At 34.6% G+C, this 16,661-nt stretch overlaps 1 protein-coding gene across 1 annotated transcript in view; it reads right to left on the bottom strand.

The window, feature by feature from the left end:
• The window catches only part of ras (Inosine-5'-monophosphate dehydrogenase ras), a 62,205-nt gene that overhangs the window by 13,504 nt on the left and 32,040 nt on the right, over window positions 1-16,661 (bottom strand). Inside the window, exons 6-7 of the mRNA XM_072545855.1 lie at window positions 916-1,155; window positions 678-834 (exon numbers count right to left, since the gene is read on the bottom strand). Of these exons, the coding sequence (XP_072401956.1) occupies window positions 678-834; window positions 916-1,155 (397 nt within the window). The remainder of the gene's footprint in view (window positions 1-677; window positions 835-915; window positions 1,156-16,661) is intronic.

Here is a 16,661-nt window from a genome sequence, read left to right as displayed (position 1 = left end):
CGAAAGCCCTAAAGAAGACATCAAAGAGGATGTCGAAAGCTCGGCGCAATAATCGACGCGGTTATCTTATCTTATTATAATCGACTTATTCGTTGGGTATTGAAGTCAAATTGGGACATAAATAAAGCTCAATATTATTTGAAGATTGAGGATTTCGAGCAATTTATTTCCTTTTTAAAGAATTTCTACAATGCAATAAAAGAAATAATTACAATACGTAAAAATGTAATTCGTCTTTGTAAAAACTTGTTTTTCTTAGTGTTCAATATTTTTGGATCATGAAAATTCATATTGTGGTTATTTTAAGCAACCTGTTCTACTAGGGCACATAAAGGATTGAGAAGTTTACAATCACTTTTGTGTGATATGATGCGGCTCAACAGATTTCTATCTCACCAATATAAATCAAATCGCAGTTTGTTCATAATATGGAGTATATAACATTGAATTTTTCAAGAGTATTTAATTTTTGTTTAGTTTTAGTGTATAATGATTCCAGTTTTAATATTTTTAGATGCTATCTTGACCTTCTCAAATTCGCTGAAAATCCCTTTCAATTTTGGATTTGACATGCAACACGCTAGGACATGCAACATTGACCATCCCAGCTATCTAGTTAAATAAAATAGTATTTTTAATAATATAACTATGCCAATGGAATAAAAAAAGTAACTTACTTGTGGAAATATCTATTCATCGCTGATCCCATAGCATCTTTACGATCCATAGCTTCTAAACTTCCCATACCTCGGTACTTCTTAAGCCTCACACCATCAGAAAAGAAGTATTCACCAGGGGCTTCAGAAGTACCAGCCAGTAACGAACCCATCATAACTGGAATATTTGAATAATTAGAATTCAAAAATTTAAATAATTTTAGCTACAAAAAAATAAAATAATCATTTTAAATCCTACCTGTTGAAGCTCCAAGAGCAAGAGCCTTTGTGATGTGACCGATAGACTGAATGCCGCCATCAGCTATAACAGGTACTCCAAAATGTTTGGCATATTGACTAACTTTATAGACTGCAGTAGCCTGCGGTCGTCCAACAGCCATTACTTCTTGTGTTATACAAATACTTCCACTACCCATGCCCACCCGCAAACCATCGGCTCCTGCGTCTATAAGGTTTTTAGCTTGTTTCTTGGTAACAACTGTAAAAAAGAAAATAAATTTTTATTTGAAGTTAATATTGTGGAAAGGGTGAAAATCAACTATTTAGCCAGAGTTTCATATGCCTTAGAAAGCAAGACGTTTAGTATCGTTTGTATTTCAATAGCAGGTGTTTTACTACCCTAAACATGTCCAAAAGTTTTTGTCCAGACAAAAACTATGTTCTTTCTTCAGATAAATCGTACAGTGATGTAAGTACAAGTCATTTATTCGATAAAAATAATTAAACGGAAATTGAAAGAAAAAATGTACGAATCTGAAAATGATGTTGAAAACGAGTGGCATGATATAGATGAAAGTGGCAATAAGGCTGGCGAGTTGAAACAATATCAAGACTTGTCTATATTAAATTTTAAGTTAATGAAATAAAAAATCCTATATACGCCTACAAGTTATTTGTAACCGATGAGCTTTTACAGAATATTGTTAATGAAACAAATAGATTTGCTAGGGTAATGTTTTTAAATATGCATCGATCAAAATCACGCATACGTTCCTGGGTTGACTGCGATATAGCCGAACTTAAACATTTTTTTCAACATGTATAAATAGTTATGAGAGAAGATGAACAACACGGCCATGACTACCAGCATAGGGAAAACAATGTGTTAGAGAGAGAGAGAGAGAGGCTGTCATGACTATAGGAATAGGAAAAACAATGGGTTAGAGAGAGACGTCGCGTGCTGGCGACGTCGCGCGATCGGTCGGTCGTACGGTGCGCGAACCAGATGTGCGGTCGGTGCCTTAATTTTTCACGCGATGCATCGGACGTCGCCGGTGCGCGATCAGTAGGTGGGTCGTACGGTGCGCGAACCAGATGTACGGTCGGTACCTTAATTTTTCACGCGATGCATCGAGATCCCGTAGATAAGAAGGGCGCGGCTGACCATTTGAATTTTGGAATTTAAATAAAACAACAACATAAACAATGTAATTTTTTATTAAAAGAACTATCACTTTAACAACAAAGTTTTTAATTGTTTTAATAGACTGTTTTCAGGGCAGGGCATCCCAAAAAGTTCCCAACTGAACGTTCCTGCTGCTATAACTTTACGTGTGTATTCGCTGTACTTATAATAGGTACTGTTTTGAAAAAAGTAAATAAACCCATCCGTGTACCGGAATGCTGATGTTATTTTATCTGGTATTCCGGGGAACAGATAATTTATTGGACCACGGTTTAAGACATCTCCAGCTTCATTAAATTCAGTGTATGAATTATCATTGTACACTAAATATGTTTGACCGCTGTTTGTTTGAAATAAGGCATTTATTGATATGTCACGTTCTGTTAGGCACTATACGGAAAAGAAGACGAATTGATAGTTACTATTAAACGTTGAAAGAATAAGAATTAACAGTTGGCTTTTCACGTCGAATGTTACGTCATTCACGTCGAATGTCACGTCAATGTCGCGTTCTGCATCGACTGCCACGTCCTGCGTCGAATGTCACGTTCTGTTAGGCACTATATGGAAAAGAAGACGAATTGATAGTTACTTTTAAACGTTGAAAGAAGAAGAATTAACAGTTGGCTTCTGTGTGCCACCAACGCTTTCATTTGACGCCTGTTAAACAGCCGCGCCCTTCTTATCTACGGGATCCCGATGCATCGCGTGAAAAATTAAGGTACTGACCGCACATCTGGTTCGCACACCGTGCGACCCACCTACCGATCGCGCGACTCGCTCGGCCAGCAAATACGTCACCAAATGCGAAAAATTAAGGTACCGACCGCACATCTGGTGCGCGCACCATACGACCCACCGATCGCGCGACGTCTCTCTCTAACCCATTGTTTTCCCTATTCCTATAGTCATGACAGCCTCTCTCTCTCTAACACATTGTTTTCCCTATGCTGGTAGTCATGGCCGTGGTGTTCATCTACTTATGAGATATTTGATGTTCCCGCAATAAATATGTATTAGCCCGATAGCCCGACTGGGTTTTTTATATACCTTTTTATAAGGGATTTTATTGGAAAATATGTATTGGTCAAAAGATCCCATGTTCAGGAATGAGATAATTACGAATACCATGAGACGAGACAGGTTCCTTTTATTGAGGCATTGCATTAATTTTTGTAATAATGAGCAGTGTAATAAAGATGATCGGCTCTATAAGTTAGGTGAAGTTTTAAAAGTATTGAATAAACATTTTCAAGTCGCATTAACTCTGCAACAGATGATCTTGTTACTTTATGATTTATGTATAATTATTTAGCAGAGAGGTATCTGGACAATTCGACAATTAACATGTTTTTTATTTCCCTGAGCTATTAGAATAAAATAGACTAATTCCCATTATAAAAAAAAAATTAAGTTGAAAACAGCAGCATCTTCCACTTTGGGAACGCAATCAACCTGTTAATAAATTACACTGCTCATTATACTTTCAGTAGACGCAGCTTGTCCAGGAGACCGGTGGGAATCAATGACGGTCAATTCTAAAGCCAATCGGAAGCTTTCAAGTTTTGCCGGCTCTTTACCTTCTTTTGATAGGTATATTTATCGATTGTATATCATTGCAGCGTTGATGCTCCAACTGTAAGTTTGTAATTTGTAAAACCGGTGCAGTGGACCGTGTGCGTCTAGAGAAGTAATAGAATTTTGTGACTTGTAAGTAATTGTTTTATAATAAAACTTTATTTTTGAGATATGGATTATGAAAAAGAGCAAAAACATTGTTAGCGCTTTTTGAAGAATTTTCGACGGGTGATGAGTATGATGATGAAGAGGAATCGGGAGAAGATCATGTAGAAAAAAAAACTTGGAGGGAAGCGATACGGAACAGAAAAATGAGGATTTAGATGATGAGGCAGATTTTGCCATTAGTCCATATTTTTTGGGCAAAGATAATAAAACAAAATGGGCTAAGCATATTACCCCTAAGAACGTCAGAACTCGAAGTGAAAATATTGTTCTGCAGCTTCCGGGTTCAAAACAATGTGTCAGACAGAAAACCGATATTTTAGATATCTGGAACAATCTATTTGATAAAATAATTGTTGATGGGACCAATACAAAAATAGAAACAGAAAAGCAGAAGTTCAGTCGCGATCGAGATATATACCCAACAAACATGGATGAAATTCGTGCCCTTTTAGGTCTCTTATATCTTGCAGGTGTAAGAAAGGCAAGTCACCCTTATACAACAGACTTGTGGAAAACGGACGGCACTGGTCTGGAGGTTTTCCGAATGACAATGAACATCAAGAGATTCAAAAATTTACTAAGATACATGCGAACTGATGATATCAATACAAGGTATGATAGAGTTAGTTTGGATAAATTAGCGCCAATAAGTGGCGCCAATCTTATTACCAAGTGGACCGAAAATCTGAAAAAATGAAGGGTCTCGGGAGAAAACCATGAATGTCACAAATTAACTAAAATTGAGTTAAGTACGCCATCTAGTAAGTTTTGTTAATATCTATGTTTGGATATTTCAAATAAGGAAGAAAACAGTGCGTGTCACGAGTTATTACAGTTTTTAAATACCCTATATCGGTAGAAAACCGTGCATGTCCGCGCGTAAACGGCTGAAACACTGAATGTCCACTCAGCAGCGCCAGAAAATGTAATTGGCATCCTTGTCTTGCAAACGGTCGTGTCAGTGTAGTAAATACATCGTTATAACCACGTGCTTGTGCAGTTCTGTTTGATTAGTTAATTTATTTAAAACAATTATGGCAGATAGTGGAAACATATCCACTAAAAAGAGAGTGAAAATGGGCAGGTTATACGAAGTCATGAAAAAAAAATGAAGCTTCAGTCACATGAGTTTGGTGAATTCTGCAAATGCAAACGCTTGAAGTGTTGTCACACAGTAAATGAAATGAATAGACAAAGAATTTAATTCATTGATATCTCATAATGAACAAAATGCGTAATTGTGTTCTCTTATATCATTAGTAAACGTACAGAGGCGGCGATCTAGGACCAAAAATGTACATGATGCAATATATCATGATGCAGCCTATATGTACAGGGTCAGAGTTCAGCCAAGGTCAACTGCTAATGCTGAGGATGAGAAAAAACATTACGAAGAAGAACAAGTTTGTGCCAAGTTTTTTCGTGCAGTTCATGGCATTACAGAAAAAGTTAAAGCAGTCTGGCACGGCTCCTAAAGATAAAGGGGGCGGAATAAATTATAAAAAAGTGAAGCCTAGTAGTATTAATAGTGTTCACGAGCATATCCAGTCATTTAAATCAAGAATAGTCACTATAGCTTACATGATAATAAAGGTAAAACCTACTTGCCTGAAACTTCAAATATAATGAAAATGTTTTCTCTGTTTAAAGAAAAATATCCGGAAGTTAAAATTTCTTATCAAAGTTACAGAGAAATTTTTAGACAAAAATATAACATTAGTTTCGGTTATCCGCGATCGGATACCTGCAGTCAATGTGACGAAATTACTGCAAAAGTGGAAGCAGTTGGAACAGACCAGAAAAGTAGACGTACTGAAATAACCAAATTAAAAGCACTTAGAGAGCTCCATCTTCGTAGGGCTAAACCGTTTTATGGCAGGAAAAAGGAAAGCAAAAGAAAAGGAAAGCAGAAGAAGGACACGAATCGAAAAGAATTATGAAGCTATATACTATGGACTTTCAAAAAAATGTTTCCTTGTCGAATATCTCCACCAATGATGTATATTACCGCCGACAGCTCTCGATTTACTCTTTTAACATCCATGTGTTATCAAACGCTGATTTTTATTTTTATACATATCCAGAGTTTATTGCTAAAAAGGGATCAGATGAAGTTCGTTTCTTTTCGATTTTATTATGCATCATTTGTCTCCAAATGTTCAACATCTACACATTTTCTGTGACGGAGCAGGTAGACAAAACAAAAACTATACAGTGGTAAGGTGTATTCATTACATGGTATCAGTAGTAAAACGTCTTCAATCCATTACAATAGCATATCCCGTTAGAGGCCATTCGTACCTTGAGTGCTATAAAAATATTGGCCTTATTAACCTTAAAAAAAGAATGGAAACGCCTGCTAATTGGGAGCAAAATATTATAGCTTGTCGCACAAAGCCTACCCCATTTAATGTAATTTCAGTATGTCAGTGTTTCATCAAGGGATGGATTAAATTTTTAACGATAGATATGTCAAAAACGCTCCTTTTGCTATGCAAAAAATTAAAGAGGTGATGTGTGTTAATACTCACGTTGGCACTGTATTTCACCGAGATTCATATAATGGTAGCAAATTTAAAGACCCCATCCGTTCATCCGTTCAAGCTAAAAAGTCGCATGCAATCCTACTTCAACTTTATTGCTATTAACGAAGACAAGTTCAAAGACATAATGTTTTTGTCAAAGTTTTGCGAATCCGAAAAAGCAAAAGAAATGTACATTAGTATACCTCATGAAATGAAAATAAAAAAAACAACAAAGGAACTGTCAATAATTCAAATCTTGAGGAATTGCAGCCTGTTATAATGAAGAAACGTTTGACTCAGAAAAGAAACGCACCTGGACTTTCATGATTTTCTTCCATAAAAGATTGACACTGACTGATGTTTTCCTATTTTTTACAAAAACTGTTTGTTTCATTGGTTTAATTTTAAGTACTAGTTTTTAGTAGTAAATGTTAATGATAAATGTTTTGGAATATAATATATCAGGCACATATTCTAGTTTTTACACGGTATTTAACTGTAAAATTAATTTTTTTCAATAAAATATTTTGTGACATTCAGATTTTCTCCCGAGACCCTTCAAATGTTTCTCTCATTCACAATACGCAACCGTGGATGAAAATTTGGGGGCTTTTAGAGGACGGTGCTCGTTCCGTCAGTACATACCAAGCAAACCCAATAGACACGGTATGGAAATATTTGCACTGCCTGATGCTAAGTTATTTTATACCAGTAACATGGAAGTATACATTGGCAAAAACCAAGTGGATGGTCCATACTATCTAGACACTAGTACCAAGGCAGTGGCGGAACGGGCCTGTCAACATCTCTACTGATCTAAGAGAAATGTTACCACCGACAATTGGTACACCAGCGTTGATCTTGGTATAAGCTTGAGGGAAAATGGTTTAACTATTTTGGAAACAGTAAAAGTAAATAAAAGAGAAATTCCTGCATATTTTTCTAATAATCAAGGAGGACCTATTGACTCTAGTACATTTGGGTTTGGTTCAAGAGGAACACTAGTGTCATATAAACCAAAAAAAAACAAAAGCGTTGTGTTATATTCCATTATGCACCACGGGGACGACGTTGATCCTGTAACTGGAAAACCGGAAATCATAGTAGCATATAACAGCACAAAAAGCGGTGTTGATACCGTAGATCAGCGGTGCTCAAAGGGTCGATCGCGATCGACCGGTCGATCGTCAAAGTTTTTGAAGTCGATCGCAATTCATGGAGAAAATACGGGAACTGTCCTGACTCACCACACGTGCATGATCGAAATAATTATGATGCTATGTACTTTTCTTTGCAATTTGACGAGTCAACCGATATGACTGATACCGCCCAGTTGTGTATTTTCATTCGGATGGTATTTTCTGATATGTTGGCTAAAGAAGAATTGTTAACAATGCTGCCTCTGAAAGAAAAACCCCGCGGAGAAGATATCGTCGCCGTGGATGTGAAGAGAGCTAATCAACAAAAGTCAGTTTCGAGATAATGAGCATTTTAGATTACCATGTCCAGGAAAAAATACATTTTAGCTTATAACTTTCCTGTTCATTGAACTATTCCTAAATTTTTTTTAGGATTTATCAAACAAAGTGTTACCTACTTTGTACTAAGCCAAACACTGATAAAACATTGATTTATATGAGGGTAGAAGGGTTTCGTTCACTTAGCTCCATTCACCACTAGATAACTTTTTACGAGTCATACTGTTTTTTGTTGTGTAAAAAGATCTAATTCTACGAAATTAAATAACACAAGGTGATATTATGATTAAAATGTTTAATTTTGGATACAAAAATAACACAAAAGTATGAGAAATTCAATTTAGGTTTTAGTCTTTAACATTTAATATTATTTAACATTGAATATTATACAGAAATCCTATTATTTTATCGCTACTCGGATTCCGAATCGTCTGCAGCGATTCTCTCTATTGGTAAGTCGGAGGTAGTAATCATGGTAAGTGGCTGGGATAGTACCTGACCTACAAAGATCTTTTAGATCTGTTAGTTTCTTAGGCTCTATTCCTAAAGCAGAAGGATAAAGTTTCGGAACCTCACTGAAAACATTATTGTCAACTCGAGTGTTTCTACGAATGCACAATTGTTTGAAGTCTACCTGACTAAGTTTTATAGAAGATTATATCAAGGTGTTCTTTTCTATATTGTAGCCATTTGATATTTAGCCACTTCATAACATCGCCATCGACTGTCTTCGTTTTGTTAATAATTAATTTTTCGCTATAAGTTTTAAAATCTAAAAAATGGCTGTAATCTAATTCCTTAACGACGTATAGAGGGTGATTTACTTTGGCTGTTCTTGCCACTGTGTACCACCCGTCAGGCACATATATATTTATTTTTGGTCCCCTACCTTCAATCGCAGAATGAACGCTGTCTCATTCCATTTCGGAATGTCCGGATTCCATGAACTTTTGATTAATAATGTGTAAATTATCAAAAGAAGACAAAGCTTTTATAAACATTGCAGATAAAATAGAATTTCTATTTTGACCTGTTGCAGTATCAGAATAAAATGTTACTTTACTCACTTCAGATGGTAGCTCAGAAAGCATGTTTCATAACCATGTAGCTACTTCTGATGATCCTTTTGTACCATTCAATTCATGCCACATGTAGTTAATAGCAACAGTAGTTTTGAGAATATACACAGTAAAATTGTAGGTTTTTAGTTTCTGTTTATAATATAATTGCCCCACTTCTAATTGGGGAGTCAGTAAATGCTTTTCCATATCCATAGTGAAGGTGCTGAAAGTATTATCAATTTTAGCGTCAATTTTCTTATGCTCCCTAGCCTCCTTCTTTCGAAGTTGATGTAGATTGTATTCATCTTCATGTTTTTCTTTTTCGTCTTCGGTTTTATTTGCGAATTGCGTGCAAAAGCTACATTGGTCTTTTTTTGGTTTGTGGAAACCATAGTTAAATTCGGTGCTGAATATATGTTTATAATAATAAAACGACACTGAATCTTCCTGATACTCTTCGCAGTATTTTAAATAATTCTGGTAAAGTTGTTTTTCAGACAAACCAGAAGGTAAGTATTTCCTCTTAGTTGAACTTCGACAAGAGTGAGAATCAATCACCGGTAGTGATTTGATGCGATTACGTACTACCTCCTTTTGATTATCTGGGATTTTGTTAGGGGGAACTTTTTGACTTCTCCTGTCCTCCTCTATGATACCTGACGACTTTGAATTTTTTAATGCCGTTTCAACTTTTTTTTTCCAGATATATCAAATGTACCCAGAAAAAACTTTTTACATACTTGGATGTTCTCGTCGTCCAACTTTAAATTGTACACCATAGTGTATTTGCGTCTAGAGGCGGCATCTTCATTATTTGATTTATATCGCCGATTAGGTATTTTTTTCGTAATTCTAGTGCTGATAAAGCTCCATTTTCCTCTTCATCTTGAATGGAGTGAAAATCATCAAATAATTTTTGCCTCTTTTCCTGCAGCTACTTGTCTTAAACCTTAGCTCAATTCCATAAAAATTGTATATAAATATCTTACGATTATAACTACTCCCAGACAAAGAAGCTTTCAAATAAAATAAATTTAATACTTGTTACAATATTGAGACTTCGCTGTAACAGCAAACCCCAGCTAACGATAAGGTGACCAATCGACTGTATAATAATAATTGATCTGTCTGTTGTTATTTGGAGACTAAGCTCAAGCGTCTGATAGCTCTGTTCACCACTGGAAATATGTTCAGTACCCGGTGGTGGTAAGTGGCATAGATCACTTCACTCCAAAAAATAAGGATTGTGAATTCACTTAGCGTCCTTTCACACTTTAGAATATAAACCATTTGAAACAACATATTCACTTAGATCTCTTCACTACAATATGAAATCTGTCTTTCTGATTGCGATGCTGCAGTTAGCTCATTTTTAATAAAATGTGGGTTAGCTCTCTTCACATCCACGACGACGATATATACAACGTTTTTATAAATTTTAACTCGTGTGTATTACAACAGATGGTGCACCATCCATGACTGGCGTTAACAATGGGTTTGTTGCATTATGTCGAGCTAACGATGACTTTCCCTCGTTTTTTTCATCATTTACCAGCAAGTTTTGTGTTCCAAAATTTTAAATATGGACGACAATACATCATGAAGATGAACAAAAATTGTGAATTTAATCAGAGGGCGAAGATTGCAACGACGTCTTTTTAAAGCGCAATTGGAAGCTAGCGACTCTGCGGAACACACTGATTTACTTCTGCATACAGATGTGAGGTGGGTGAGCCGTGGAAAATTTTTAGATAGGTTCCAGGAGCTACTTCGTGAAATAATTTCTTTTTTAGAACAACGAGGGGACGACACTCATCTACTTCAAAACGAAAAATGGCTCAGTGATTTGGCTTTCCTGAGAGATTTAACAAATCATTTGAACCTCCTTAATTTTGAACTACAAATTAAAAATAAAACAATTATCGATATGATGAGCGCAATACATTCTTTTGTCAACAAATTGAAATTATTGATTAAGCAAATTAGCAGAAAGGATTTAAACAACTTTCCATCGTTGAAAAAGGGTAGCCGCTTATTTGAATTATGTTTATTACGAGACGGAGCTGCAAGCACTTCATAGCGAGTTTGAAACACGCTTCGCTGATTTTAAAAAACTGACAGATATTGTAACATTCATGTCTAATCAATTTTCTTGCTAAGGCGTGAAAAAATAGCCACTGAAATATCCGTTACGTTCAATATGGAAATTTTGGTCTTTCATATCGTCTGAGAAATATCCGTCTTTGAGACAAATAGCTCTGCAGCTCACAGCATTCTTTGGATCAACATACTTGTGTGAGTCTGCATTTTCCCAAATGAAGATAGTGAAATCAAAATATCGTAATCGGCTAACTGATGAACATCCATCTTCATGCTTGCGTTTGGCCCTCGGTGATTACGTACCATGATATGAAATACTTGTGGATGATATGCACATGCAGTGCCATGCATCAACTTCCAAATAAAATTAATATGAAAAACATGACTTTAATTACAACTCTCTGTAGTTACGACTTTTTATCAACTAGAAATGTGCAATAAAGTTTTTTATTTTCAAAATTGTTTTTTTTACTATGCTTGGTTTTTAAACCAGGAGGAGTAAACTAAAGAGACAGATTCACATCCAAGAAAGTCACAGAAAAGTTACCAAATCCATTTTCTTTTTTGGTTGATTATATCGGTCTTCCACGGTAATCCAAAAATATTATATTATACTAATACGTCGTTAAAGAGTTCAAAAACAACTGTTTTTATATGAAAGCAGACTAAAAATCTAAATATTAAAAGAATAACGCAGAAAACACAAAAAATCACCGATATAACTTAATTAACCTATGAAATGCCAGTAGTGTCAAAATTGCTGGAAGTGGAATAAACTTGCCCGAGGTAGGACCAATTAAAAACAAACATTGCGGCGCGGTAAGTTTGAATTACTCCTCCTGGTTTAAAAACAGGGTATAGCTAATAACAGTCGATCTCCGGACGCTTGCAGTTTATGTGGTAGATCCCATGTAGTATAAGTCTGAGCACCACTGCCGTAGATAAATCATGCGCACAATATGATGTGGCACGTTGTAGTAGAATATGGCCTATGGTTGTTTTGTACAGCCTTTTAAATGTTACAGCAATAAATTTCTTTGTTATTTACAATTATTGTAACATTCCAAATTCCACAAAGACTCGACGAGAAGTTTTGACACATTTAGCATTTAGCCTTTTCTACAACCACCAGAAGAATCGAAGCCAAAATATCTATATACACAAGACAATAAGGATTCGACTAAAGGAGATCTGTCATTTGGATGAAGATGTCGTGCCAGTTCAAAGAACTCAGGAAGCAATTGGGAGGTGTGGTAACTGTGGATGGAAAAACAATCAAAAAACGAAATATTTTTGTTCGATTTGTAAAAAGTATCTTTATTTGGAACATGTAAATCTAATTTGCAATGACTGTAACACTATTCCGGCTTAATTTTATTATGTTTTTTGTCATCTCTTATATTTTTTATGATAAGTTTTAGTGAAATAAGTAATGTTTTATTTTTTTTAAGATAGTTCTTGAAGACTAATATGTTAATTTTAAATTAATTGAATGGAAAAACCCGATATACATTTGTTTAGTAAAAAGAATAAAAGAGAATAAATCAAACTATTACAAAAATTGTGGACTATTTTCTATGCTACGTAAATAAACATTTTAAATAAACAAAATATGTCAATAATAATAAATAATGTAAAAAAAACTACAGACAATAGATTGTTTTGTTGAAATTTAAACAAAATGCATCCAAAGGACTATTTTTATGACCGGTGTAGTCATCGAGCAAAAGACAGAAGAGGGAATGTAAAGGTAGAGGGGGCAAAAATATCGTTAGACGGGAAGTGCTATTTTGAGAGGCCACATTAAATAAGGAAAGAGTCACTTTCCTTGTTTAAGAAATCAAATTTAGTTGGGGTATGTTATTGTTTGTCCCAACTGCCACATGAAAGCTTATTTATATTGAAGTTTTTTAACAATTTTGTCACATTTTAGACTACATATTATCGTTATTATTTAATTAAAACTTTCTCGTCTAAGGCTCATTCTGAAAAATATTTTACAGCTACTTTAAATTTGGCGCCTTTGCATTCCCGGATATGTCCTCCATATTAAGAGGCCACTTTTATGAATTTTGGTCTCCTTTTCATAACGATTAGATTCCCTTTTGTCTTTTTGTTCGATGGGTGTAGTAGACCGTGTGCGACTACTGATACACAAAATTAAACTACGTCTACTGAAAGGTTAATTAATTTATTAGCTAGTTGCATACAAATATACCCCAAAAGTACATACATATTAAATAAAGATTAGACAAGAACCGGAGATATAGAAAGTTGTTGTAATATGAAGTTGAATTTGAACCTTATTTTTAAAAATTAACAGACTATCTTGTTACAGTTCAATATTTTTCAAAACTGGTATATGAAAACAACGATTTATACACTCATGGACAAAAATATCGAATATTTTGGAATTTTCCATTTTTTTTTGTAGTCACTATTATTTCAAAATAATTTTAGATTACTGATAATAATAAAGTAGGCTGATGTACTCAACTGGTTTGAAATTTTTTGATGTTTATTTTGACGTTTATTCAGTGGTTAGTGTCATTCGTACATTTTATCATAAAAATCCTTCTTCACGTAAAGGAAAAATCGAATTTGCAGGAACACATATTTAGTGGAATATCGATAACTGGAAAAACGTTATTTTCACTGATGAGACCCGAATCCTATTATGGAAGCCAGATGGCAAAACTAAGTCTACAGAAGAGTTGGAGAACGATTCGCCAGCTGCAGTCTCACCCAGACCGTTAGTTTTGGAGTTGATGGCATAATTCTTTGGGAAGGTATTAGTTGGGAGGTATTGCTTGTGAAATTTAACGTGATACTTGGCCGATTTGAAATTAGGCTCCACCCACGATGCGCATTAGACCACAACACAAGTCGTCCTTATTATTTCTTGGCCCTTCGAAGTGCAAGGTACTTGTATAGTCTGCGACAAAGTTTTTTTTATTTTACTTATGTTTAAAGTTACTGTGTGTTGAAGAAATATCGTATTACAATAGATTTGACTTTTTAAATAATTATTGTTAAGTATTTTAAATTATAAACATGGATTTTCATTCAAAATTACAAGGCAGTCTTGTCTAGACAGACGAGGGAGGTAATAGCAAATGTAATTATTTTGAGAGCGATGCAAAATCCGCATGTTAAAGATTTTAAAAAAGATCAAGAGTGTGCTTCCTTAGCAACGGGAGTAAGTATAGCCACCATAAAACGGATCTCTAGTGAAATGAAAAATACTGAAAAAGGTGCTTCTACATAATTTTCGACGCCCAACAAAAGAATGAGATCTGCTCCAAAATCCAACTTGGGCGATTTTGACAAAGGTTTACTTCGGCGTATAATAATAAATTATTATGTCACGGAAAAACGAGTTCCTACATTGCGACATATAACATAAAAAATAATGAAGACAATATTTATACAGGGTTGCATGAAACTTTGAGAAAAGTGATCAGAGATATGGGATTTCGATGGAAGAAAGCGAAGAATAACAGGAAAATCCTAATGGAAAAACCCGATATACAAGTGCTCCGGAGGAAGTTTCTCAGAAATATTAAACAATATAGGGAAGAAAATCGAGCCATAATGTACATGGATGAAACTTATATTCATTCCTGTCATACCCATGACAGATACTGGGGAGATAATACCACCGAAGGTTTGCACAAGCCAGTGTCCAAAGGGCAAAGGCTAATTATTGTTCACGCCGGCAGCCAAATGGGGTTCATAAAAAACGCATGTTTGACATTTAAATCTGGTACGAAGTCTGGAGATTATCATAGCGAAATGAACTATAATAATTATAAAAAATGGATTCATGAAAAACTTATTCCTAATATACCAGCCCGTAGTGTATTGGTTATAGACAATGCATTATACCACAATGTCCAAGTGCAAAAATGTCCCACTATGGGTAGAAAAGACGAAATGAAGGAACGGTTAACACACATATCTCTGTAGGAGCTGGGTTGTACGCTTGTGTGTGTGTGTTTTTATTTAAAATAAAAATTATTCTTAGGCTATTTTCTTGTGGCGTAATAATATAATTTACTATTTTTATTGGAAATAAGCCACAATTTTAGTTTAAAATAAGTTTATTTTGAAGTTTCGAGTTCCACTTTGGAAATCGTTAACTCAAAATACGAAATACCAATAAATTAAACAAATTTTGTTTTTGTTACTTGGTAAAAAAATTCTTCTAATAATTTTATTATATCTGACTTATTCATATTGACAACTCAGTCACTATTTGAGATATATTTTATACGATATATTTCTACAAAATCTCCTTACGAAATTAAAATATTCGGGAAAGTTAATAAAGTTATACAGTTTAGTATATATTGTAAAGAAATAAACAACAGATTAAATTATTTATGACTTACTATAGTTTATTTTTATGAACGAGAGAGTAATTAGCATAATTTTAACTGGTACCTCCGACCACTCCATGGGCGTGCTCAAGAATAATTGAAAAATTACTTTGAATAATTGTAAAAAATAAATGAATTATTTCAGTGTTATAAAGTGTTATGTGTATGTAAACAAAAGTGACCTCTTTTATCACACACTATATTAGAACTGACTGGCCTACATTAAAAAGGGTTTTAAAAAATTCACATTTTTTTTAATTTTTAAAAATTACAAAAGAGAAAAAGAGTTTTTAAAACCGTCTAAGGTATGTTAAATAGATGAATAAAAATATTAATATAAAACTTACAGCTACTTGTTACAAATCCAAATCAGATTCAGAAGATGAACTTTCAGAACCAAGATTTATAATAACTGGCTCGATCATTTTATCAGTAATATTGTCCAGCTTTCACATTTTTTCCTCTTCTTTAATAGTGTGATTTACTGCCTTTTCCCAGTTTTCAGGTTTTACATTATTTACGGCCTCCAAAAACAACTGTTTAACATCATGAATTTTAAAAGTGGTATTTTTTCTTGAAACTTCACTCTTTATCTGTGCCCAAACCAGTTCAATCGGGTTTAATTCACAATGATATGGTGGGGATCTAAGTACTGTCATTCCACGATTTTTGGCAATTTCATCAATTTCGTATTTTTTAAATTTTTCTTTATGAAGGGCACACAACGAATAAAGTTCCTTTCTTATAGATCCGGGATGGTACGTAATATTTTTTGAACTCAGCCAATTCTGCAAGTATTTTTTTAACCACTTGGTTGTGGGCAGTCCTTCTATAAGTCTGGAGTGATAACACTTGCATTATCCATTACTATTACACAGTTCTTAGGAAGAAGATCTATCATTTGTTCGAACCATTCTTGAAAGACATCAGCGTTCATGTCTTCATGGTAGTCACCGGTACGAGTTGATTCAAAAGTTAATAAACCACCTTCAACAAAACCGTCTGAACTGCCAATGTGTACTATTATCAGCCTGCGTCCCTTTCCTGATGGTGGGTTTAAACCAGTAGATAAGTTATTTACAAAAGCGTGCCTTTGACTTGTAACAGTTTCATCCTGCCAAAATTTATTTGGTGTATGACCCTCGTTGATCCATGTTTCATCAAGATAAAATATTTTTCTTTTTTGGTTTCTCATTTCCTTTATGGTTCTTAGAAAATGTCTTCCCCATATGACAATATCGCTTCTTTCTAATAAAATAGACTTTCTGGGATTCTTTTTCCAGCGGA

This window comes from Diabrotica undecimpunctata, chromosome 10, assembly GCF_040954645.1.
Source record: "Diabrotica undecimpunctata isolate CICGRU chromosome 10, icDiaUnde3, whole genome shotgun sequence".
In the NCBI taxonomy this organism is placed as follows: domain Eukaryota; kingdom Metazoa; phylum Arthropoda; class Insecta; order Coleoptera; family Chrysomelidae; genus Diabrotica; species Diabrotica undecimpunctata.
The sequence above is the reverse complement of the archived record's forward strand: the minus strand, read 5'-3'. Positions and strand labels throughout refer to the sequence as shown.